General features: G+C 39.8%; 1 protein-coding gene across 10 annotated transcripts in view; it reads left to right on the top strand.

Annotated features, from left to right (window-relative positions):
* MAP7D3 (MAP7 domain containing 3) overlaps window positions 1-25,283 on the top strand; it is a 57,100-nt gene that overhangs the window by 26,575 nt on the left and 5,242 nt on the right. For 4 of the 10 annotated variants that reach the window (XM_049644343.1, XM_049644341.1, XM_049644346.1 and 1 more), the window contains 14 exons: window positions 4,057-4,152; window positions 4,259-4,342; window positions 5,431-5,594; window positions 8,669-8,783; window positions 9,299-9,403; window positions 12,423-12,515; window positions 13,768-13,893; window positions 16,688-17,292; window positions 17,879-18,006; window positions 18,278-18,483; window positions 20,442-20,571; window positions 22,016-22,148; window positions 23,362-23,466; window positions 24,463-24,516. In XM_049644343.1, coding sequence (XP_049500300.1) covers window positions 4,057-4,152; window positions 4,259-4,342; window positions 5,431-5,594; window positions 8,669-8,783; window positions 9,299-9,403; window positions 12,423-12,515; window positions 13,768-13,893; window positions 16,688-17,292; window positions 17,879-18,006; window positions 18,278-18,483; window positions 20,442-20,571; window positions 22,016-22,148; window positions 23,362-23,466; window positions 24,463-24,516 — 2,144 coding nt within the window. The remainder of the gene's footprint in view (window positions 1-4,056; window positions 4,153-4,258; window positions 4,343-5,430; window positions 5,595-8,668; window positions 8,784-9,298; window positions 9,404-12,422; window positions 12,516-13,767; window positions 13,894-16,687; window positions 17,293-17,878; window positions 18,007-18,277; window positions 18,484-20,441; window positions 20,572-22,015; window positions 22,149-23,361; window positions 23,467-24,462; window positions 24,517-25,283) is intronic. The other 6 variants (XM_049644348.1, XM_049644338.1, XM_049644340.1 and 3 more) reach the window with 5 other exon arrangements.

Genomic DNA, 25,283 nt, shown 5'->3' with positions numbered 1-25,283 from the left:
ACATGTTACATGTTAGAGTTTCACAGGGTACCAGCTTAACTAGATTTGCCCTGATGGATTTCCTGAAAGGGACAAGGAGTCTTTGAAATGTTTTGCTACTTTGTGAAATGAAATGCTACTGTGACAGTTACTTTTTATTCTGTTACCCAAACAACACTGAATAGCACTAAATCTGTTAATCTGGCCAATTTCATTTCCTGCTGGGAACCTGGCTCCCAAAGTTAAAACATTGTACTAAACAAATAACTTCTTCAGGTGCAGGGTAGTAGTGGGTCCAGCACAGGGCCAGCAGCTGTGGGAGTGGTCAGGTATTGATTGAGCTGCTGGAACTGTCTATTGCTAGACCCCCTAGTGCACTACATCCAGCAGGAGCCCATGATAGGACTTGGTGGCAATTACGTTGTTTTATTCTCTTTTCCAAATAACAGTGAGTAACACTAAATCTGTTAATCTGTAACGATTAGTTTCACAGTATGGTGGTTCTCTGCCACACTCATAGCCTTTTTTATTAAAAAACCTTTCAATCATTTTTTACAATCTACCCCTTTGCTACCTAATAAAAATAGTAGTGTATGTGATCTAATATTTCTAATGAGTACAGAAGAAAGGATTTGGGGGAAGAAGGATCATGGTGGGGAGGGGCTACAGATTTTATGTTGAATTCGGAGAGTGATATCAAGAGCAGCAACTGTGGCAGACAATTCAGAATTGCCGAATAAGTATTGGGATGAGTATTTTATCATTGGCATCTCATGGGATTAAGCATTTGGAAGATTATTACCATTCTTGAACTAGTTGTCACAGAAAAGTATTCTTCCTTTCTTGTATTTAGTTTGCCCTAGTGACACAGATCCTGTGTGTCTGGGGGGCAGGCAAAGAGAAGCCGGAACTTTCCACTATATTGAAGTTGGTAATGAGCTAAAATGCTTTATATCCAAAAGAGGCTTCAAAATTTCAATGACAGCTTTAAAAAATCTATTAAATCTAAAGCATTCTTTAACTTTGATATCCTTAGTAGTGGCTATTTTTGGTTCAGTGCATTCTGAGGCTTTTACTGGGCTTGATATCCAGGATGATTGAGTTTGTAAGTTTTCCCTTATGGGAGGAGAATGGTTTTCTTCCCCCCCCCCCCGATTTATAAAAAATGTTTGTTTTTGAGGGACAGGCAAAGAGAGAGGGAGAGAGAGGATCCAAAGCGGGCACCAAGCTGACAGCCAGAGAGCCCTGAGGTGGGACTCAAAACTCACCAATCCTGAGATTGTGAGCTGAGCCCAAGTGGGATGCTTAACCGACTGAGCCACCCGGGTGCCCCAAGAATGGTTTTCTTCTAATGTCTTTGACAAGTTTTTTCTAAATTCAGGCCTTTCTTAGCAAAGCATAATAGTGCTTTCTTTTAGAAAAATAGTTAAGTGCTTTATTTTAAAATATTTCCATTGCTTATTTTCTTTTTTAGTTTTTAAGTTTATTTATTTTGAGAGAGCCACTGGGGAAGGGGCAGAGAGAGAGGGATAGAGAGACAGTCCCAAGCAGGCTCTGATGGGGGGCTCGAACTCATGAACCGTGAGATCATGACCTAGGCCTAAACCAAGAGTCAGATGCTTAATCAACTGAGCCACCCAAGTGCCCCACCATTGCTGTATTTTCTTTTTTTTTTTCTTAAAAGTTTTTTAGCATTCATTTTTTTGAGAGACAGAGACAGAGCATGAGCAGGGGGAGGCAGAGAGAGAGAGGGAGACACACCATTAAGTAAATGGTGAGGTAATATACATTATTATAGCAATTTTTAGTTAAGTACCATAAATATAGATTAAGGTTCATATTTCAGTTTTAATAAACTCTACACATTTTCTTAATCTCCAGGCAAAAGGTAACTTTTAACTTTAATTTGGGATTCAGAATTAGTATAGGACTTAAACTGCACCTTGCTGTAACCTTAAAATGAATGGTAAGTGAATTTCCTCATTCAACAGAGTTTAGTAAAATACTCTGTTAAGCTCAGACTAAAGCCTTTGTCCCATTGCCTGAACATTTTAAGTGGTTTCTAGAACCTGTCCTCTTGGTAAATGTATTTCTTGCTGGTAAGAATTTGGATATAAAGTTCTAAAAATCAGACGATACTATTTCCACATTGACCTTTATGGTTTAGTTCATTATTCCCACCACAGCTAATTCTGAAGTTACTACTGTTTAATGAGGTCTTTATGTCTGGTAAAATTGTATATTTTGAGAGAAATTGCCCTTATGGTCAGCTAAATTGTGCCAAAATATGGACTTTCTTTGTTACTTCTAAGCAGGAAAGCCGAATGTGCAGAACCAACTGTTGTTTTTTCTATGCTCACATAGACATGTTACAAATAGGAGGGAGTGTATAGGAGGGTTTAATTAATTTATAGACTATATTTAAGAATTTTTCTTAATGCACTGTAGTACTTAAATTCAGAGGATAACTTCTGGTACATAAAATTGCTAGTTGTTGAACTAGGAAGGAAGCTGAGAAGAGTCTAATCTTCAAATTTACCTAAATCATGGATTATCTGAGCTGTTAGGTCTCTGGGGTAAAAAAAAAAAAATCCTTTTTCCCTTTTGAAATAGCCCTATAACTGCAATTGTGACATCACGTTCAAGGTTACTCTGTAAAATGATTCCTGGATATCTTTCCTCAGTGGCAAGGAACATCTCAGAGTCCCTTCTTTCTATGAGGGCAATGACAGCCACTCTATTCCTTTAATTATTTTAACTGTCCATCTTCCACTGTTCTATTTTTTCCTGATATGTAGAAAACAATTGTACGCAGTATCGCAGGGACATATTTCCTAGGCTTTTACAAGGGTAGAAGAGAGTTTTCAGTGTTAATCTCCAGATCCTTCCTGAAGATGCCCAGCATTGTGGGGCATTTTAGATATGGCCATACGTGGAATTAAAGGGTTCAGGGTATCCCCTATAGTAATTGGTGTATCATCCTAGAATTTTAGTTTTTCTTACTCTCCTCAAATTGTGCTCCCCTAACCTTGTATTTCACCTTTATTGAAGTTATTTACTACTTTTGGGCCTGTTTTACAAGGCATGTGTAAATTTATCTTTGCCTGACACTTTTCTACCTAGAATAATACTATCTCAATGGAAATTCCTCCAGTGCTTCTCCACCTTCACTGTGCATTAGAATAGACCTTTTAGCAACTGATAATGCCTAGGCCCCCACCCCAGAGACTGGGGGTGGGGAGAAGCAGTCATTGCTAATACATTGCTTAATGTATTTAAAAAAATTTTTTTAATGTTTATTTACTTTTTGAGGGCAAGAGAGAGCGCACGTGAGCGGGGGAGGGGAAGAAAGAGAGAGGGAGACACGGAATCTGAAGCAGGCTCCAGGCTCTGCACTATCAGCACAGAGCCTGACACGGGGCTCGAACCCACGAACCCTGAGATCATGACCTGAGCTGAAGTCCAACGCTTAACTGACTCAGCCACCCAGGTGCCCCCATTGCTAATGTATTTTTAAAGCAACTTAGGTAACCCTAGTGTGCAGCCACAGTAGAAAAGCCCACATGTAGGTAATTTATAAATTTACTTCTTTAATATTGGCCCAATCTTTGAGGATCTCACTGTTGACACTTCTGCTTCTAAATTCAGATCCATAAATGCCAACTCTTTTCTAAATTCCCAATTTATGGCAAAACAGTTTTTCCAATTCCTTGCCAGCTCACTTTTTCTAGTACTTGCTGTAATGTCTTGCCTGATGCATTTTTGAAAGCTATTAATCATTAGTTCCTACTCATCCACAAGCTTGTGCTGCCACTCCCACTCACAGCTCTCTCCTTATGTCCACTGGTATGCCAGCACATCCACAGTAAACAGCTTTAATTCTTAAACTGTTGTTGAACGTCATAGGTACTCAGTATGTCTGTATTGTTGACCTGGATTAATCTATCATGATTTTGCCTTATAGATGAGATGCTATCCTTTATCATCAAAGACGACGGCCTATGCTTTGTTTGCCTCCCCCTGTATTAACCGTATTCTTATTATCTAATCCCTTCCCTTTATGTTCCTGTGTTCTAGTTGCGGCTGCTCACGCCATGGCCGAAGAAAGACGGAATCAGAGTGGTTTTAGCTCTGCATCTCAATCCTCAAATATAAAATCATCATTCAAGCCAGGTATAATTTCTAGAATGCTTTGTGATAGATGTCAAAGTGTCATGTCATTAAAATTTGATATCCTATTAATGTCTTACTTTTTTCTCTCTTTTTTTTTTGTTTTTAGTCATAGATGGATCTGTCCTTAAAAGTGACACCAGGCAGAGGTTGGCGAAGGAGCGCCGAGAAGAAAAGAAAAGACAACAAGATGGTATATTTTAGATTTTTAAAAAATAATCAGAATGAGTGAATTTTCTTGTAAGGTTATGTATTTCCAGAGTGGTTTTGCTTACTTTTCCTGATCTGTTTATATCATAGATTACATTTTTCCTAGGATGTATTATATTGGATTCAATGATTATACTAAGTAAGATAAAGAAGGCCCAAGAAAAATATTTGATTAAATTGTTTAATTTTTGAAGTAGTAAATTCTGTTACCTCCAATTTTCTGAAAACTAAAATATGAAAATTTCAACATTTGTAGAAACCAGAGGAATGGGATTTCAATAAAAATGACTCTAAAAAGGAAAATGAAGTTGCTAATAATCCTAACATACACTTCTTAAGTGTAAATTAGAATCTAAAAGAATATCCTTCTACAACTTAAGGGACTGCTTTTTCAACTGCATTTTTCTCTGATCTTTGAAATCCCCTGACAAAACTTGTGCTCAGCTTCATTCAAATGGATATCATTTGTCTTTGTTTTAATGAGGAGCGGTTTCTTCCTGTAGCTCTTCAGAAGAGTATTTTAGAACTGCATAGATGCTCTCCAGGCTTTAGAGATGGGAAATTTGAAGTAGGAAAACATCATGCTGTTCATAATGTGGTACATGACTAAATCCATGATTGTAGAACTGGCATGCTGGAGTGTGGTCTGCATAGATGAGGCCTTTGAAAGCAGTTTCCTAAGAGAATGAACAAAAACATTCTGCCTATGTGTTTTCTTTTTATTTCTTATTTTAATGTATATAGCAGGTTAATCTGGTGGGGTTTAACCTTGGCTCAAATCAGCAGAAATACCACATGAAAGAAAATATTTGTTTTTAATTTGGAATCTTAGTTTGGACAGGATATGAGTGGTCATCTAAGCCATCTCAGTTCTCTGGAGTTAAATGAACACCCAGGGCAAATACTTTAGTGGCCATTCTCTTACACTCACATGATCTTTTGTTATTAGCATAGGTTATGTTATTTTTAAGAGAAGGAGATATATTACCTTTTTCTTTCTTGTGTATAATGTGGAAAAGTTAAATATTTGCTTGGCTCTTACACCTTGAAAATGTGTTTGGAATATTTCAGCCAACAAAGAAACACAACTGCTTGAGAAAGAAAGGAAGTCCAGGATCCAGTATGAAAAACTGATGGAAGAAAAACAACGAAAGCTGAAAGAACAGAAAGAAAAGGATGAACAGCGGAGAATATCCGCAGAAGAAAAAAGGAAACAAAAATTACAGGAGGAAAGGGTATGTATTTTTGTAGCCTGTTAATCAGATGACACACTGTGTTGCCCAGCACCGGACCACTTTTTTCTTAGCCTTTCTGCCCTTACTGCCCCCTCCCCTGCCAAAGGAACCATCTCCAGTTCTCGCTGCTTCCCTTCAGTGGTAGAGCCTCTTGTCCCTGTCGTGTCAGACCCCTGAGTTTAGAACCACTAGCTGATGTAAAAGAGGAGACTTGCAGGCCCGGGAAGAGAGCCCTTCCACTCTCCCTGACTGACCCTTCCACTGAGCCTCTGGAATTTGCCCTGATAGGCTCCCCATCGTACTTCTCATGGCGGCTCCTCTGACTGCTTGAGTGCAGGCCAGTCAGAGGGGAGCACACTTCCCATCCGGCCTCCCCTGTCTTTTCTCCTGTGTGCCCCCCCCCCCCCTTCCTCACCACGCGTCCCCCGCAGTCCCGCTCTTTCCCCTGCCATTCTGTAGTCCTGCTGCTCTCTTTACCTTTCTGGACTCTTGGTGTCTGGCACCCTGTGGGTATGAGTCATTGCCTTAGTAATGCCCTCTATTTCCCCTTCTGTCCCACTTCAGTCAATTTGTCTTTTATTGTCCGTACTTGGGCATCTGGCTACCTGTCTTGTTCTGCCTGATTCTCTCTGACATCAGATTTTTCTCCTGGAGGGTCACTCCACTGCTTTACTCTGAGGATCCTTGACTTCTTGTGAATCTGGCATGTTCTCTGGGAAACCATTCTTTTTCTTGCTGGCATTCTCTCTTTTTCTTTATTCCAGTGATTCTCAAGTGTCCCTAAATCTTAGTCTGTCTTCTGGTTCTCCATCTGACCTTTTTCTGCCTGAGGTGCCTCACTTTTCTTTCCTCTTTCTTTGTCTTAGCTTTTCTCTCTTTTTCTCTCCCTGTCTTTGAGCTTTCTGCCTATTCTCTCAATATGTGTGTTTTTATCTCCCCCTCTTTTCTTCTGTTGCTCTAATTTAAAGTTTTCTTTTTCTGTCCTTTCTTTTTGGTTCCATTTGTCCCCATGAGGCTTCTTCTCTGTAGTGCTCACTTTCCCTCCTTGTCAAGCACAAGGTTGCTCTCACACGCCTCAGCCCCTGCCCCATCTGTGGACCTTCCTTATTCTAGGACTGTTCCCGTGCCATTTCTTCCCCATCAATGGTCCACTCACTACCACTTCTCTGTCTTCTGAACTGTTTTCTGTGGTTGTTTATGCTCTTTTTTCCATATTCCAGAGTATTTGATGAATTCTCCTTCAGAATTTCTATCACTCTCCATCTTCCTCTGTGAAAGAGCTCCTTAATTTGCTTCTGTGGTAAAGAAAAGGAAGGACAGGGATAGATCTGAGCTAAGAGACTGAAAGAAGGTAGAATAGAAAACTGCAGAGTGGGGGAGGGTCCCTGGAGGAGACAGACTCCCAGGGACTTAGAGAAAAAAAAGATCATCTTAGAGAAAGAGGAACCTCAGAGAGATCCCAGAGAAAAGAGAATGTAACATAATGGCACTGCAGAGGGGGAGGAAGCCAGAGCTGTGGCAGGAGGAAACAGGAGGAAGGACCAGGAGAAAAGGGACAAAAGAGAATCAACCTCACAAAACTAGTTGGGGTGTGGGTGGCGAGGCAGTTCCCGTGAACAGAGCAAGAAGGAACCCTTGGACACTGTGAGCAGCCTGAAGGTAGAAAAAGAGAATAATTCCTTAGAGCAGGGAGAAAACCCAGACTCCATGGTGCTGAGGAGGGGTAAGTGTGGACAGACATAGGAGCCAGGGCAGGAGCTTAAGTAGGAGCCACAGATGCAACTGGAACCTGAAAGCATAGAGAGCTAGTCCGTTTGGAAGCAGGGGATAGAATTCTCAACAATCAGTGATGTTTGAATAATACAAGACGGATTATGGTTTTTAGTGTTTATTACACTTTCTGGGTTTCTGGTAATTTGAGGCAATTTTCTGTTAGAAAATATCATTTTAAAATATTGCCACTAGATACATTTCATTTTAAGAATTGCAATTGCTTTTCTCCTCAGGGGATATGGGTGAGTCTCCATTTTCCTAGCATGTTGGTCTTTTCCCTCAGAGAAACGGTGGGGGCATTATAAGAATGATGTTGCTATGAAACGGTTGTTGTCAGGGAATAATACAAAGCCTCCTGGCCCTGCAGTTGATTTGTTTACCTGAGTACAATCCATGGTTTGTTACAGCACAAAATTATCTGAGAAAGGAAAACCATGCATGGCTGTGGGGTTGTTTTGTCACAGTGTGGTGTTTACATTTGAAAAGCTGTTCTCCTGAGCAGCTGGATTAAAGTTGAGGTCAAGGGGCACCTGGCTGGCTCAGTCATAAGAGCATGAGCTCCACATTGGGTGTAGAGATTACTGAAATAAAGAAAAATAAAGTTGAGGTCCAGACAAACACCTTGATTATCTTTTTTTAACTTTATTGAGGGATGCCTGGGTGGCTCAGTCAGTTAAGCATCCGACTCTTGATTTTGGCTCAGGTCATGATCTCAAGGTTCGTGAGTTCAAGCACCACGTCAGGCTCTGTGCTGACAGTGCGGAGCCTGCTTGGGATCCTCTCTCTCCCTCTCTCTCTGCCTTTCCCTTGCTCTCTCAAAATAAATAAACTTAAAAAAAAACCTATTGATTAACACTAGAATTGAAGATCTTAGAAATGTGGGTATTATAGATGACTCTGGCATAGATTTCACTTATATGTATATTAGTTGATTTTTTTTTCTGCCTCATTGTACAAAGAATTTAAGGTTATATATACATTTTAAATTAAGTTTATTCATTTTGAGAGAGTGTGTGTGTATGCACGAGTCGGGGCGGGGGGCCGGGGGGGGGGGAGAGAATCCTAAGCAGGTTCTGGTTTGCCAGCACAGAAACCAACGTGGGGCTCAGTCCCAGGGACGGTGAGATCATGACCTGAGCCCAAATCAAGAGTTGGATGCTTAACCGACTAAGCCACCTAGGTGCCCCTCCCAATATTTTTAACTTTTACCTGATGTCCCCTAAAATTTTGCTTGATACAAAAATTTGGTGATGGGATGGTTTTATAATACGTAAAAAATTGTTGGTGTTTATTTTAAATAGGAGAGATTCAAAGCCGTTGTCTACCGTACACTGGAACGGAGCAACCGTGTTGATCATCGTCAAAAAAGATGGTCGTGGGAAGGCTCTACAACCATGAACCCTGAGACTAAAAATGGTAATTAATACAGCTGTTAAACTTGAAGTTCATTCAGGTTCATATTTGGATACTGGCTATTGCTACAAGGTGGCTTTACAACAAGATTTTGAACTTTGTATCCCAAATGAAAATACTGCCGTGTACTCTTTGGTGTGCACAATAAATTTATATTGTAAGATTGCAAAAGAAATTTCATTATCATTTTATCCATTATATCTAAAATCTTACCACTTAAATTTGTTATCTCTGGAAAAATGATTAATAATAAAGCTTTATACAACTTTATCCAATGCATATTTTAAAAGTAAATTGCCCCATTTACTATTGAGGGTACTGTAAATTTTCCTAAAAATGGGCATAATTTTAGTTTCATAAAACTTAAATTTCTATCATTTATAAGGAATGACCATGAATATTGTGCACCTAATTAATGCACGTCTATACTCAATAGAACTACATCATGAATTCACTTTGTTTCAGCTAATGATGCTTCTTTTAAATCTGAGTACAGTAAATATTATATCTTTTCTCAGCTAATAAACGTTCTGTATCTACTGAAAAACTTGAACAAGAGATTTCCGGTTTACACAAACAAGTGCCTATGTCATCTGCAGGTGTTCAGAATTCTGTTGCCAAGAGTAAGTAGTTATTTCACGTGTTCCACAGAATTTTAAACCAATGAAATCAATTCTTTATGTATTTTTTTACAGTACTACTTATCCTTTAGACTGTACAACATTTAAATTTATTTCAGAAGAACACCTTGTTTTACAGTAGATAGCGATGGTCATTACAGTTTTGGATTTTCATCAGTATTAATCCTTATTTCATGATTTACATATGAATTGTCAGATGGCTTTGTTGGTCTCAGGTAGCCCAAACTGCAACATATTTTGACTAAAAGACATTGCCGGTAAGTGGCACAATAATTTGTTATAAAAGTAATTCATATTCTGCCAAACCAGTAAATGAAATTGTTTTTCCTAGAGAGTAGCTAAACTAGTTACTCATTTTCCATTAAGTTTCATGAATATCACCTCGTGTAAGGAAAATGTTAGCATATATACTCCAACAGACAGGTTGATCTGCTTCACATATATTTGTTATGCATGACAACCTTGTAAACTTGACAGGCAAGTATAATTACCTTCCTGGTTTTATAATTAATACCCCAGGAAATTCAGTGCTTTTCACTCTATCATGCTTGTTTATGGTTTATATTTTGGTCTTTTGATAGATGGATCATGATGTTGAAATTGTACATTTCAATAATAAGCTCATGTTTTCCTCCAAAGCAAATAAAGTGATACCCATGTTTAAGGGGAGAAACATTGCTAAGCTCCACTTTACAACTCTTTGCAGTGCTAAGGTGGTGTTCTTTAAAAGAAAACAAAGTTATCTAGTATGACTACTTCAAATACCTTTTGCTTCTCGTGTTTTCCTTTTAAAAAAATCTTACCTGAGTGTGTGTCAGTGACCATTTCTGGCTTGTTGCACATGGTGCTCCTCACTGATAATTGAAATGGATTAGGCAGCCATACCCATCAATCAAAAAAAAATCCTTTCCAGTGACAGAAACAGAAGTGACTTTGGCAGGAAAAAGACATGGCAAACATATTCCATCTTCCCACTTTTGTGCCTTATGAATTTAAAAAATGCATAATTATGGTCTGAATTCAAAAATCTTTCTTTTATTAGATACCTTGACCTATTTTTGAGCAATGCTATAAAATTCCAGTACAGCAAAAAGATTCTGGATCTCATTAAAGTATAATTAATTGTAGCAGTAGTTAACCTAGTGGAAAAGATTTCCATTTTTATCCAGATATTACAGTTTTAAAATGTTGAAAAGGATTTTTGTTTTGTTGATACTTACATTATGTTATTTATACTTTTAGGACTCCTAATTTCTAACCATGAGCTTGAGACGTCTTTTGTTGTTTGTCAGTCTGTGGTTATCATATTTTCTGTCATAATGGTCTAACAAAAGTTGATCCACTTAACACCCTAACTCTTGATAGGCTTTCCCAGAGCACTTGTGTGTAGCCTGGGTTCATTCGTAGATTAACGTGGGAAGGTTTTCTCTAGTACCTTCTTTGTCATATACTAAATTTATTATTCCTTAGTTCAATCATTGCAGTGTCATATACTTTCATTTTAATATATCTTGATTGTTTCACAAGCATTGACTCTGTTTTACTATCTAATTGCTCTGAGGAGTTAGCAAATATTTCTTCCACAGACACGTATGACATTTTTAATATGTGCAAACACTAGTACGCTTTCATTAATAGGTTTACTTGATATATCAATGAGACTTGTAATGAGGAGGAACAGGTGATGACTTTCAAGGTAATAATTAGTTAAATCGCACTGAAGGAGCAATTCCAAGTAACTTTTTAGATGATTTCTTTACTAGTTTTTAATACAAGAAGGTGTGTGTGGAAGATACTTTTGTGAAATAACTTACTTAAGGGTACAGTATATTGCACACTCTGAGATGATGAATGTTGTGATTAATGATGCCAGGGAAAATAAAGCCAGTATTGGCGGTGGCTTACCTTTGTAAAAATCTCTTCAGATTGGAATGAAATCTGTTTGATCCAGAGAGATGAACATTTCAAACTCAAATTAAGTTCATACTCTAATAACCTGTAATGTTTTAAATAGCCCTGTTTTAAAGCTTGGCTGACTCAAATTGTCTGTTTTTCTTCTGCCACTTGCTGACTCAGTAACTGTTCACACTTGTCATTTCTTGCGATATGATGGTAAAGGATATGTGATTTAATCACACGATTGAATCGATTATACCTCTGGATCGTGCTGTTCAGTTACATTATCAGTTCACGGATTTTCAAATGATGCTACGTTGTCAATATGTACAGGTCCCCAATTTAGTTTACAGGTTCCCAAAAGAGAAGTTATTCTTAAAATTTTTTAAATGTTTATTTCTGAGAGAGAGACAGAGCACCAACAGGGAAGGGGCAGAGAGAGAGAGAGAGACCCAGAATCCGAAGCAGGCTCCAGGTTCTGAGCTGTCAGCACAGAGCCCCATGTGGGGCTCGAACCCACAAACCGTGAGATCATGACCTGAGCCAAAACCAAGAGTCAGATGGTTAACTGACTGAGCCACCCAGGAGACCCAAGAAGTTATTCTTTAAACAGACACTCCTCAGTATTCTGAGCCAGAACATTTCAAGTGAAATGGAAAAGTGTCTACACAAAGCATGTTTTTCATTAGGTTGCTAAAATCGCGACATCTATGCCAAATGTTAACGATCATTTTTAAAAAGTTTAAAGCCATAATCGTTATAACTAAAGTATACATTACTTTAGTAACAGAGGTCATGGATTGTGTCTAAAATTTAAAATGAATGTTTCTAATTTGGGAATATTGATCTTGTCAGGTAGTATTAGACATTTTCCTCTTAATTTTTACTGTTTTTTTTTTTCTAAATACTTTTATTTCAGATAACTTAGAGTAAATTAGTTTTAAGGTTGGGGATGTAGAATCTCTACATAAGATTTGAAATTTAAATAAATTCTTATAAGCAAGAGTAAAGAAGATAAAAAATGTTTGAAAAGAGGAGTTGACTCCTAAAATAACACAGTTAAATAATTTGTAAAAAATAATTTTCCTTTGCCCTTGATCTCCAGAAACAACAGAAAAGAGAAGTTCGTCTTTGAATAGAAGATCTAACAAACTGCAGTCACCTACGGAAACAGAAAAAGTAGAAGAAAAACCAGGTGGTTAGTTATTTTGTTTTTAATTTTTTTTTAATATTTGTTTCTGAGAGAGAGAGACAGAGCACGAGGAGGGAAGGGGCAGAGACAGAGAGACAGAATCCGAAGCAGGCTCCAGGCTCTGAGCTGTCAGCACAGAGCCCGACGTGAGGCTTGAACTCACCAACCATGAGATCATGACCTGAGCCGAAGTCAGACACTTAACCGACTGAGCCACCCAGGTGCTCCCAAGTACTAGTCTTAAATAGTGGCTTAAAAGAGGTCTGTTTATGTCAACATTTCGTTGCTTGAGGAGTTGTTCCTAAAACTGGAAGCCAAAATATCCCTTAACATTTGGCTGAAGCCAAGAGTCTGTCTTTAAATGAAATATGTAATTCTGCCATCATTTGAGCAGGAGGTCTGTAATGAAGCTGAGAGACTAGATCACAGAGTGTTGGTGTAGGTATAGATTTGTGTCGGAGGAGTTGATGCTCTTCAAATACTTCATGAGTTTGCGTTTAGAAGTTCTAAGTATTGGCCATAATTTGAACTTAAAAGCTTTGCTCTGTTGCTTCATGGCATTACTCACATCTAACCTTTGCACATGTTTGAACTGCTGATTATTATACAAAAAAATTCATACTTGTTACTGAAGTACTTCTTTATTTAAAGTTTCTTTCTAATACCTTTCCTCTCCTTTTCTCTGTCAAACACAATTGTTGCTTTTTGTTTCTACCAAACCATTCACTTACAGAATGCTCTCCAGTTTGTTGATTAGGGTCAAATCCCGTTATAACAAATGCCATTGTCACAGGGATATTTATGAACATAAAAATTTATTGGAGCAAGATATTTAGAAGATGCACTTTTAACAGAAGAATTCAGTCAGTCCCTTGGAGCTTTTGGCAATGAATCTGACCAGAGTAGGATTGTCAGTGGCAGATATGTGTAGGAATCCATGTCAAAGGCGTTTTGCGTGATAGACATACGCGAGCTCCTCTGCAGAGACTCCATATGTTGGCTAGGACTCTGTTAAGTATGCTACGTAGATTTCTTCACTGGGGTTATTATGTATGCTGGGGCCTTTGCTTCCTTACTCAGTGCTCTCTTCCCCAGCAAGGCAGTCTCTGGTGGCAGTGTTCATTCCCCTTCTGGATGTGTTGCTCTCGTTGCCTCTACTTCCAGGCTGGGCAAGTTCTCATTTGCAGCAGTTCACATTGCTCTTTGTTGCTTTGCATTTATTTGTGAGACCTCAACTATGTCTGTTCTCCTCGTTCAGCTCGACACCAGCATACCAGTCTTCGGGAGAATAATTTAATCAGCCGCCTGCTGGTCCCAACAAAAGCTTCAATAGCCAGGAGCAAAAGTGCTGCTTCATTGTCGGTCCCTGGAAAAGAAACCCCAGGTAATAGGCATAGGGCAGAAAGCCTGAAAGTGTTAGTATTTGCACTTAAAAAGCAGGTCGTGTCATTTAATTGGTTGCAGTAAGGCATAAAAATAATTTGAATCAGTGGTTTCCAAATGACTGATTTTACCCAACAGTTTTATATTGCATGTTTATTTTATGCCTTCTAGCCTGGTAGATTAGTTATCTGGGTAATGGGTAATTTATAGGGTGAGATAGGTAATTATGGTGGTTGTTACACTTTTGCATGATTTTTTAAAAGATTTTTTAAAGTAATCTTTACACCCAACACAGGGGGCTCGAACTTAGAACCCCGAGATCGAGGGTGGCATGCTCTTCCAACTGAGCCAGCCAGGCACCCCTAAGTTTTTAAAAGCTCTATGGGTTTCTCAACCTGTGCTTAAATGTGTCACAGCACTGTAAGAAGTACTGGATGTTAAAAGTATCTGGAAACTTACGATTTAGAGGGAGAAAGTTTTCTACCTCACCCAACTTTTTTTCCTAAAATATGAAAGAGTAACACTGATCTGCTCTTTAGCTTTTAATTAAGGACATAAAGATTGTTGGTAAAGTAAGAACAGTCTTCAGGCTTAGGTGGATTTTCTCACTTGTAGGTCACGTAAAGTGTCAGACATGCCTGTGGGGGGTAAAATGCACTGTTCCCATCATTCTTTTCTTTCTTTTTTCCTCCACTTTTTTTTCCCAGAATTTATCCCAGCACCTTTGTTTTTTTCTTCTGTTGTTATTCATATGATTAGTAAAATAAATCAGAATGCTGTCACAGACTTTCTGGTAGTGCAGCTTTACTTCTTTTGGTTCCAATTTCTGAATTTGTTTATGCCTCATTATAGGATGTCAGATTATTTTCTGCCAGTCTCCCTCCAGTCTACTGTAAGATATTTCTTTTATTGCTTTTATTTTTGTTTAATATTTTACTTCCATTGAAAATGCAGTATCTTATCTTAAATTTCTATAGCTAATAGAAATCTAGTTATTACATTTAATATATTTTCTTAGTGCAAACTGTCAATGTTAAATCATGTGACTGTTTAGGTACACACAATATGTAAATATAATACTTTTTCCACCAAAATGAGGGCCTAAAAACATTTAACTTAGTCACATTTTTTATTCATGAGTCGTCAGTCTTTGGTAATTTGTTCTATTTTGGTTATTTGATGAGATCAGGTAAAAGTTTACAGAGGAAGTGACAGATTTACCAAGTCTTAAGAAAGCTATCACCAAATACTTTTTAAAAAACAGTTACTTTTCGGGGCGCGGGCGCCTGGGCAGCTCAGTTGGTTGAAGCATCTGACTCTTGATTTCAGCTCAGGTCATCATCTCACGGTTTGTAATTTTGAGCCCCACTTGGGATTCTCTCTCTTTCCCTCTCTCTGCCCCTTCCCTGCTCATGCGCGCTCTCTCTCTCTCTCTCTCTTTCAAAATAAATAAATAAAACTAAAAAATTTAAAAACAATATTTACTTTATTATACAAGCAATGCATATTTAGTGTAGAGAAAATTTTAAATATAATTTACTATTATCCCAATAGCCCATTCATGACTGAATATTTGTTTATATATTTTCTTCACAAGATAGGGTTATAATCTGCTTTTGTTTAATCTGGATATATATCCTTTTCCATGTCCAGAAATTGTATATTAATACTCTGAATGACTGTCAGTATTATCTAAATTTCCTGTTGAATATTTAGATTATAGTTCTCATTGTTTCAGTATTATCAATAATGCTGTAATAAGTAACCCTTATTGCATACATTTTCATATCTGATTTTTTTTCATAAGGATAGACCTAGAAGTGAAATTGTGGCAACAAAGACTATGTACTTTGTAATGGCTTTTGATACATTATTGCCCCAATCCCCCCTACCAGGAACATGTGCAAATCCACGACCTCACCAGCAGTGTGGGGCTGCCTCTTTCCCAACGTTGCTGTTACCACTTTCCACCTTCTTTGCTGGTACCGAGTATTACCATTTTTATCCATTTATTAGGCAGAAAATATTTAGATTGTGAAAGCTGGAAGAGACCTTGAAAATCCAGCCCGTTCTGATTAATGTGTTATTATAGTTTTTATTATGGGTGAGAAAATGCTCTTTTTATATTATATTCCAAAATAGCCATATATAGAATTTCTTGCATAATCACTTGTAATCGTAAGATCCCTGGCCCTGGTTAAGTTGTTTTAGATTACTTTTAAAAAGTGTTGAACATCTTGTAATGTTTTATGAAAATCACTCAACCGTAGTATGATTAAATGAGAAATGGCAGGGAGCCTGGGTGGCTCAGTCAGTTAAGCATCCTACTCTTGATTTCAGTTCAGGTCGTGATCTCACGGTTCGTGGGTTCCAGCATCGCGTCTGACTCCACGCTAATAGCATGTAGCCTGCTTGGGTTTCTCTCTCTCTGGCCCTCCCTTGCTCACGCGCATGCTCTCACTCTTGCTCTCGCTCTCAAACTTAAAAAAAAAAAAAGATAGCTTATTGCAAACATCAACTTGGGAGACACGTCCTCTTCATCTATAGTAGACTGTTGCTTTCACGACGCCTCTTGATGGTGGCACTTCTGAAGTACCAACTTTGTGATACTTTTGTCCTGTGTCTGTGATCCATTTCACTAAACGCTTCTGTGTTGGGCGTAATCCCTGCAGTTTCCTAATAAACACGGTCTCTTTTCTCTTTTCCTGTTCTTCTACTGTTAACAAGGTGTGTTTCTGCCTTGTTGTCAGGTTGCTAAGTGTAGAGAATTTCATTCTGTCCTCATTCACCCACAGGCAACCGCTATCCCGTACTACAGTATGTGACCACGCCCCTGCGTGGCCATAGCAGTGATGAATTGAAGAATACCATAGTGCTTCGCAAGTCAGCAATGGCTGTGCCTCCCCAGGAGAAAGTGGGAGCGCTCCCCAAGGCGAAGGTGGAAGCGCCCCCCAAGGCGAGCACGAGTATGGAAGTGGCCTCCAATGTGAACGTGGGAGCGATCCCCAAGGTGAGTGTGGAAGTGGACCCCGAGGCGAACATGGAGGCGGCCCCCGAGGTGAATGAAGCCACCCCCCAGGCAAGCATGGAAGGGTCCCCTGAAGGGAGTGTGGAAGCATCAGCTCAAGCAGGTGCGGAAGCACTCCCTGATAGCGTGGAAACATCCCCGGAAGTGAGCGTGGACATGTCCCTCGAGGTGAGCGTGGACCCATCCCCCGAGGTGAGCATGGACTCGTCTCTCGAGATGAGCACGGATGCGTCCCCTGATGGGAGCATGCAAGTGTCCTCTGAAGCAAGCGTGGAGGCATCTACCAAGGCTGGTATGGCAGCGTCCCCCAAGGCTAGTGTGGAAACGCTCCCCGAAGAGAGTGTGGAAGCATCCCCCGAGGCCTTCCTGGAGGTGAGCGTGGAAACATCTTCCAAGGTGAAAGTGAGAGATTTTCCACAGGTTTATTAAGTGCCTTTTATTGCCCAATTTTCTGTTAAAATCTGTGTATTTAGTTGTGTAGGTCATGATAGGTCAAGTTTCACAACATAAACAAGTTCTTAGGTAGTATTCTGCAATAAAATCAGTTACATAGGATAAGCCACTTTAATGATTTAAAATGATGATACTCGTACCAGTTTCCCCTCAAAGCTGGAATATTAGTTTTTAGTAGAAAGGAGGAAGTATAACTGTTACAGGAACTATTTCTAAACTGAAGAAAAGTTCAAGAAGAAATAATACAAACCTTTAATTAGGATTTAGAAATAGAATCAGGTTTTGAAGGGAAAGATTTGTTTTTAATTATTTCTGTGAACTTCTTGAAATTCGTAATCTGAATTGTTAGTCTAGAAGAACATATCTGTGTCTAATTCTCATGCTTGCTCCTTTTAAGGAGCTAAAATTGTATTATATGTTCAGGGTATGTTGGTCTTAAAAAGGCAAGCCAGCTGCAGAAAGGTAAATGCTGATCTCTTAATCTGACTGTATTGGCTCTGTTCAGAAACCAGAAATGGACAAACAGGCCAACAACCCTGGTACAAAGAAGCGCCCATCGTCACAAATACCATGTTATAAATGGCCATCTTCTCCTGCAAGTGGGTGGCGCCCACCCTCTCCCATCAGTGTTAAGTAAGTAGCTTAATTGCAACTGTTCCTGATAGGTGTTTTACCAGGATAAATGTCACATCAGTGTTTCATAAAGGAAATAATGGTAGTATGCATTGTAAATAGGAAAAAATCTTCAAAAATGGACTGACTTCTGTTAGAAAATATCTCCTAGTACCAAGACATTATATTTTATGAAATGGCACATTATAAACTAATGTGTTTACTTTATATGTACACATATCTACTACAAAACCGTATCCAACTTCCCCCATTAATGGTTACTTTTTCTCAGCAGGCAAATGCAGAAGAATCGCCCCCCGTCCCCTTCACCTGTCATGTCAAAACAGTCACAACCTTCTCTTTGTTACAAAGTAATTCCTGTTCAGCGTAACCTACTTGCGCAAAATGTGTTAGGTACTCTTGGAAAGAAAAGAGAAGCAGTTTCTAAAACCACTAGCAGCTCTGAAGCTGTGAGCCAAAAGCAGACGGTCTGTGAAGGTAAGTTCCTTCACTGAGAAGTTTATTTTGGCAACACGGGAAGTCTTAAGGTAGTTCCGAAACGGTCACCTTTGTTTTATTCCCCAATTCTGAGAACTTTAGGGTGTAAGCTTTCTTTTGATGAAGAGAATTTAGCCAATCATTGGCACACTGCTTACTTTTCCTTGCCAGAGCTTCTTCCCCTCACCCCCTTGTTGCGGAAAATCCATTTTTGGAACTAATGTTAAAAGTACTGATTAGATGAGTGCATTGCTGTAGGTGATCCCTAGGGGTCCCTTCCAGCTCTGATAGTGGATGGTTCTGTGAATGGCCCTAAGGTATTGTCCATCTTTGGGGAGAGCACATCTGGCCATATGTGGCTGAGTGGATTTCCATCGGGAGCTGAAGGTCCGTTTCCACACATACACCATAACGTGTCTGAGCAGTATGTGGGTTCCTAAAAGTCCCATATTGGCATTTTGCCTGTGACATGTTCTTAATGTCCATAGATATTACTTTATTTTATTTTATTTTACTTTGTTTTTTTGACATTAATTTTAAGTACACTAGTAAATTTTGCTTTTTGAAGGAATTCCACAGTGATTTCTTTATGACAGGAATAATAATTTTATTGCAACTTATTCATTCCTGATGTCTTAAGATCCTCATTTTCATATGTTATTTACTTATTTATTTTTAAAGTGATTTATTTTGAGAGAGAGCGCTTGGGAGGGGCAGAAAGAGAAGGAGAAAGAGAGAATCCCAATGTGGGGATTCGAGAGAAGCCCCAATGTGGGGCTTGAACTCATGAACCACGAGATCTTGACCTGAGCTGAAATCAAGAGTCAGATGCTTAACTGACTGATCCATCCAGGCACACCCCAATATGTGATTTATTTAAAATAGACGGGGCGCCTGGGTGGCTTGGTCGGTTAAACGTCCGACTTTGGCTCAGGTCATGGTCTCACGGTCCGTGAGTTCGAGCCCCGCGTCCGGCTCTGTGCTGACAGCTCAGAGCCTGGAGCCTGTTCCAGATTCTGTGTCTCCCTCTCTCTCTGCTCCTCCCCTGTTCGTGCTCTGTCTCTCTCTCTCTCAAAAATGAATAAACGTTAAAAAAAAATTTAAAAGAAAAAAAAATAAATAAAATAGTCATCACATGGGGCACCTGGGTGGCTCAGTTGGTTGAGCGTCCAGCTTCGGCTCAGGTCATGATCTCACAGTTTGTGGGTTCGAGCCCCGCGTCGGGCTCTGTGCTGACAGCTCGGAGCCTGCTTCCGATTCTGTGTCTCCCCCTCTCTCTGCTCCTCCCCCGCTCATGCTCTGTCTCTCTCTCTCTCTCCTTCAAAAATAAATAAAAACATTAAAAAAATTAAAAAAAAAATAGTCATCACATGGACTGAAACCTTACAGCATGCCCCCATGTGGTCACCTTATTTTACTGATAGTCTTGGTTTCTTTGGTTATGTAGTTAGCCACTTTATGACCAATCAAATATAATAATTCACTATTACCAACATTCATTTAAACAGTAGTTATTTAGTGAAAATTATGCACAAATTTCAAAATGTATGCTGGGTATGTTCTTGTCTAGTCAAGTATTTGTATACTTCATATAGACTGAGCATAAGTTTGTCTTCCTCTGTGTTCAGTGCGTCTTAATCTTTTTTCCCATAGGGTCATTTTAGTCAGGTCGCTCTCAAAACAGCTAAACCAAAGTGGGAGTACATTATTTCATTTTGGAGCAAGGGGATGTTAAAAAGAAACAGACTGCTACTTCTGTTATTGGGAACGGGATTGGGGTTTTGAACAAAATCTGTTCTTTTAATCACTTACTTACAGATTGCATGTTATTGATAAAATTTGGACCATGTACACATTGAGTTTTTAATATTGTTGGTTGTCTCGCACCTCTTTATTGGGCTTACAGGTATGAAGTTCCCTAAGCTAACTGTTTTGCATGTTGTGTTGATTTCAACTAGAGCCTAGTAGTAAAAGCACACCAGGGACTATGAATGCTGAGGAGGCAACAAAAATTTTGGCAGAGAAACGGCGCCTTGCTCGTGAACAAAGAGAAAAAGAAGAAAGACTACAAAAGGAAACAGAGGAAAGGTAGGTACCCTCAGGTTAAATGTATTATAAATAATATGAAAAATCAACGAGTAACTGACTTTTTCTATACTGTGAATCAGAAGTGACTCCTTGTCTTCAGAACAAATGTGGGAAGCCTGTCTAGCAGAGAGGATACTGGTGTGTAGGTAGATGGTATAGTTGTCCTTAGTATCTGTGCATCATGTGTCATTAAGTTGTACTGTAAAGATGCTTGAGACCAGAACTTGTGTCGGGGTCCCATATCTCGGCAGGAACACCTGGGTGATCACGCCAGACTGTTTTGGTTGGCATTCATTGGAGACCACCCCTTTGTTTCAAAACTCTTTTGTAACTTTAGAATTTGTAAGCCTGGAAAGTATACTTCCTCATGTTTTGCTAGAGGTGCTTTCCAGGGACCTTTGTGATGCCTGAATCTCCTCAGTCATTGCTGGAAGGCTTTCCTGTGAGCAGCAAACCTCATGTACAGTTGTGTTCATTCTGATTCCATCTCAAGGTTTCTTTACCCTCAGTCTTAGAGCGCAAGAGGGGGAAGGGCAGAGGGAGGGAGGGAGAGAGAGAGAGGGAGAGAGAGGGAGAGAATCTTAAGCAGGCTCCATACTCAGTGTGGAGCCTGATGTGGGGCTCGATCCCGTGACCCTGGGATCATGACCTGAGCCAAAAGCAAGAGTCAGATGCTCAACCAACTGAGCCACCCAGGCACCCCAACCCTCACTCTTGAAGCTCACTTGATTTAGGACTCTGGGATATAAACCTGCCTACTGCCTACGAAGAATAACTACAGTCCTGAGTTGTTTTTTAAGTGGTAAGTATTTGAAATGCAGTCACATGCTTTCAGTGTACTTTAAATGAGTTTGGAAGAAAGGAGAAGGGGATGTTGTGAATAGCAAAAACTGTTAACTGGAAGGCCATCATTCATCACTTCATGTAAACAGCTAATTTAACGTTTTAAAACCCCTGCGTACCCGTCATTGTGGATGGGGCTTTCCCCTGGGCACCACCAGACCCTCCTTTAAATTACATATGTGTAAATAAGGCCTTTTGGAGGGTCCCATGTGTCTAAAATAGTTAAGGAATGTTTTTCTTTCTCTCATTTTAGAATGCAGAGTGGCCCATTATTTGATAGAAATCTTTCTACTCCCCAGAGCTGGTTTCCCACATTTAAAAAGGGTGAAATTGTGCAAATTTTGTACAGTAACAACACAGAAAATGTAACGAATCTGGTGTAAAAATGTAAGTTGTGTTCCTATACACAAGCAGTTCCACTATAAAAGTGCACGTCCAGGGTCACCTGGCTGACTCGGTGGAGCATGTGACTCTTAATTTCAGGGTCATTTCAAGTCCTACGTTGGGTACAGAGGTGACTGAAAAGCATGTACTGCTGCAACCTCTTATGTGGTAGAGACCGAGACAAATACTAAGAATTGTTTAAATATTGTGTCATTAGGAAGGTGAAGGAAATGGCAGAGAAAGGAGTTGATACCCAAGGAGAAGAGTTCTCAAAACTCGAAGATGGACAAAGACGCGATGAAATGAAGAAAGGATGTACAGATCCGGAAGACCAGAAAGTGCTGCTACAGGTTTGCTGTATCCACTCTATCGGCGGGTGACCAGGTTCTAAAATTCAGTGGAAGCCCGAGGCAGCCTTTGTCCAAGAAAAGGGAGGACCAGATGCAGGCTTCTCTGGCTGCATATTTCCAGCACAGTCTAGCCATTGCTTGGTGCTGCTGCAGGTCATTCTCAGCCACCCTTGGCACAATCCTAGAAGATTCTCCAAGTGCAACCGAAGCAGAAAGCAGCAAATTATAGATTAGTAGTGTTTTATTTTGTCTACATAAACAACATTGCAGCTTGGCTTCAGAAAATCAAATTGCTCACAGATTAAATGTCCTAAGTGAGTTTTTCTGACCCTGCATTCTGTGGCAACACTCACAGCTGCACTCCAGACACGCTTCCAGCAGAGACGATAAAAAGTACGAATACCTCTAAAAGTTCAAAGCCCTCCATGGGGCGCCTGTGTGGCTCAGTGGGTTAAATGTCCAACTCTTGATTTCAGCTCAGGTCCTGATCTCACGGTTCATGGGATTGAGCCTCGTGTCAGTCTCTACACTGACAGTGAGGAGCCTGCTTGGGATTTTCTCACTCCCTGGCTCTCTGCCCCTCCCCCACTCAAGTGCATGCTCTCTCTCAAAATAAACTGTAACAAAATTTAGAAAAGAATAAAGTCCTCCAATTCTCCAATAATGTCTCACCCATGCAAATTCAAATCACTAGGTAAATAAATCCACAAACTGAGCTCAGACTGTACTCAGTTTGAATTATTAACATAGCCCACTTTATATTCCATTTTTAGCCTATCCCTTAGTAAAATCAGGTATTTGTTACATAAATGATTGTGTGCATTCGCATTCCTCAAGAACTACCTTTAAGGATCCTCTCGGTGTTTTTGAAAGGTGTAAGACTTTTCAGCTCCTGTTGCTGTGTTCATGGATAGCTACATAATCACATACTTTCAAACTATAGTGGCCTGGTAACCACTAATGATAACCCTGGGGTCCTGGAGGGGACTGACAATGGCTTCTAAATCCTCAAGATAATAGCCTAGTTTTGTGCATTTTAGCTAATGCTTTGAAAATTGGTAATTCATGAATGTTGTGCATATAGGTACTGTCAGCCAAAAGGTTACATTCTTTTATGCCAGATAACATTTTACTATTTAACTTTTTCAACTGATGTTCTTGGTTATCACTCATATATTGAGATCAAAATGGTATTTTTATACAAATTTTCTAGAAGGGGGACACCAAAATAAAAGCTGATGAAGAGGCTGACAAACGCAAGAAGGAGCACGAGAGAATTATGTTACAGAATTTGCAGGAGAGATTAGAAAGAAAAAAGGTACTCTTTCTGTTTTGGGAGTTTGGTTCTTTTTGGAAAACTGTTGGGTACATGATATCAAAACGTGTTCTTCAAAAATCACAAATAAGTGGTACGCTAGCCTCTGATGGTTTTCCCACTAGAACTCTCTAATCCAAGGATCTCACCCTTCCTGCATAGAAGGGTCTTCTCTTACCATACCTCTCCATCATGGACCACTGGTGACCATTACAGTGACACCTCCATATTTGCTGACCTCTGGAAACGGAGTTCGTTTGAATAGAATCACTCCAGTCATTGGGAGGGGTTGACGGAAGTTAGTGTCTTCTAAACTAGGCTGGAAATTGCAGCAGCTTGAGCAAAGGAAGCAGAAGGGTGCAGGCTTCTCTGAAAGGCCAACACACAGGCTGTTTGTAAGGTAGGGCCTCCCTTTGTCCAACTTAATTGGCTCGTCTGGGAGCAGAGAAGGCCCCGGCCCAGGCTGCAAGGCCTCTGTTGAGAGATGGAGGTCGCCCTGAGGAGGCCAGAGAGCTATAGTTCTCCTCACCTTCAGGGAAGGAAGTGTGCACCGGGGAGAAATTTCCCTCCTGGGTGTGTGCTCTTTCCAGCAAGAAAGTTCTGATAGTGTCGCATCAGTGGGGTGCAGTCTTTTCATTAATATCTGCTTCACTCATGGTCTATTCAACTAAAGTACGTTAAAAAGTCCTCACTGATTTGCAGCAGTACATGCTTAGTTTAAGTAATGGGTGTCTAAGTCTGAACTTCGGAGTGAGAAGTCATTGGATCTGTGTGTTAGGATAGCTAGTACCCACTCAAGACATTTTCTGGACCGACTGAAACTGGGATTGGAAGGATTCTGGTGGCCGCCGTAGGGTCTCTTGTCTGCTAAGTCTGTGGCTTGGGAGCAGTCAACTGACACTGTCCACTTATGGAAAACAGAAGTAATCAACTTCTTCAGGACCACTGTTTTGTTTTTAATCTGTTTTCGTGTTTGAATTTTTATTTTCCTTTAAATAGAGAATTGAGGAAATTATGAAGCGGACAAGAAAGACATATTCAAATACCTCACAGGTAGTCTATGCGTTCCTGCCAGCGGTGCCTAAGAATTCCTGTTGCTTCACCTTCTTGCCGACTTTTTCATTCTTGCCAGTCTGGTGGTAATTAAAGTATCACACTCGCATGTCTCTGATTAAATATTAAAGAGGTTGAGCATGTTCTCCTATCTTTAGTTAGCTGTCATGTTTTTTCTTGTGTGAGATGCTTATTCAGGTCTCTGCCCAAAACTTTTGGGTTGATTTGTCTTTTTCTCACTTGTAGTTCTTAAAATGTGGATGCCACTACTTTCTTGCTTATATGGACTGCATATATCTTCTCCCAGTTTATTTGTGGCGTGTCTTAATGCTGTCTTCTATTGGATAGAAGTTCTTAATTTGCACACTATTGAATCTATTAATATTTTTCGATGATTAATGGAGTCGAGTGCCTTTTCATCTGCTTTTTGGCCATTTGAAGATCTGCTTTGGTGAAGCGCCTTATCAAGTCCCTTGCCCATGTTTCTGTTTGGCGGCTAGCCTCTTTCCTACTGATGTGTAGGAGTTTTTACCTGCTCGAGTTATGAGCCCTGTCAATGTGTAGGTATTGCTATAGTTTGCCTCGTACTCTCAGAATGCCTTTTGCTGAACAGAAGTTCATTTTAGTGAGCTCAGATTCAGTGTTTTTTTTTTCATTTATGGTAATTTTTTTCATTTATGGTATGCTTTTTGGGACTCTATCTCCATACCCCAGCATCCTGTCTTTTGATGCATCTAAGACCCCTTTCCTCCAGAGTCTGTGCCCTT

The sequence above is a fragment of the Panthera uncia genome, chromosome X, assembly GCF_023721935.1.
Source record: "Panthera uncia isolate 11264 chromosome X, Puncia_PCG_1.0, whole genome shotgun sequence".
Classification (NCBI taxonomy): domain Eukaryota; kingdom Metazoa; phylum Chordata; class Mammalia; order Carnivora; family Felidae; genus Panthera; species Panthera uncia.
Note: the sequence above shows the minus strand (reverse complement) of the source record. Positions and strands in the feature narration are given on the sequence as shown.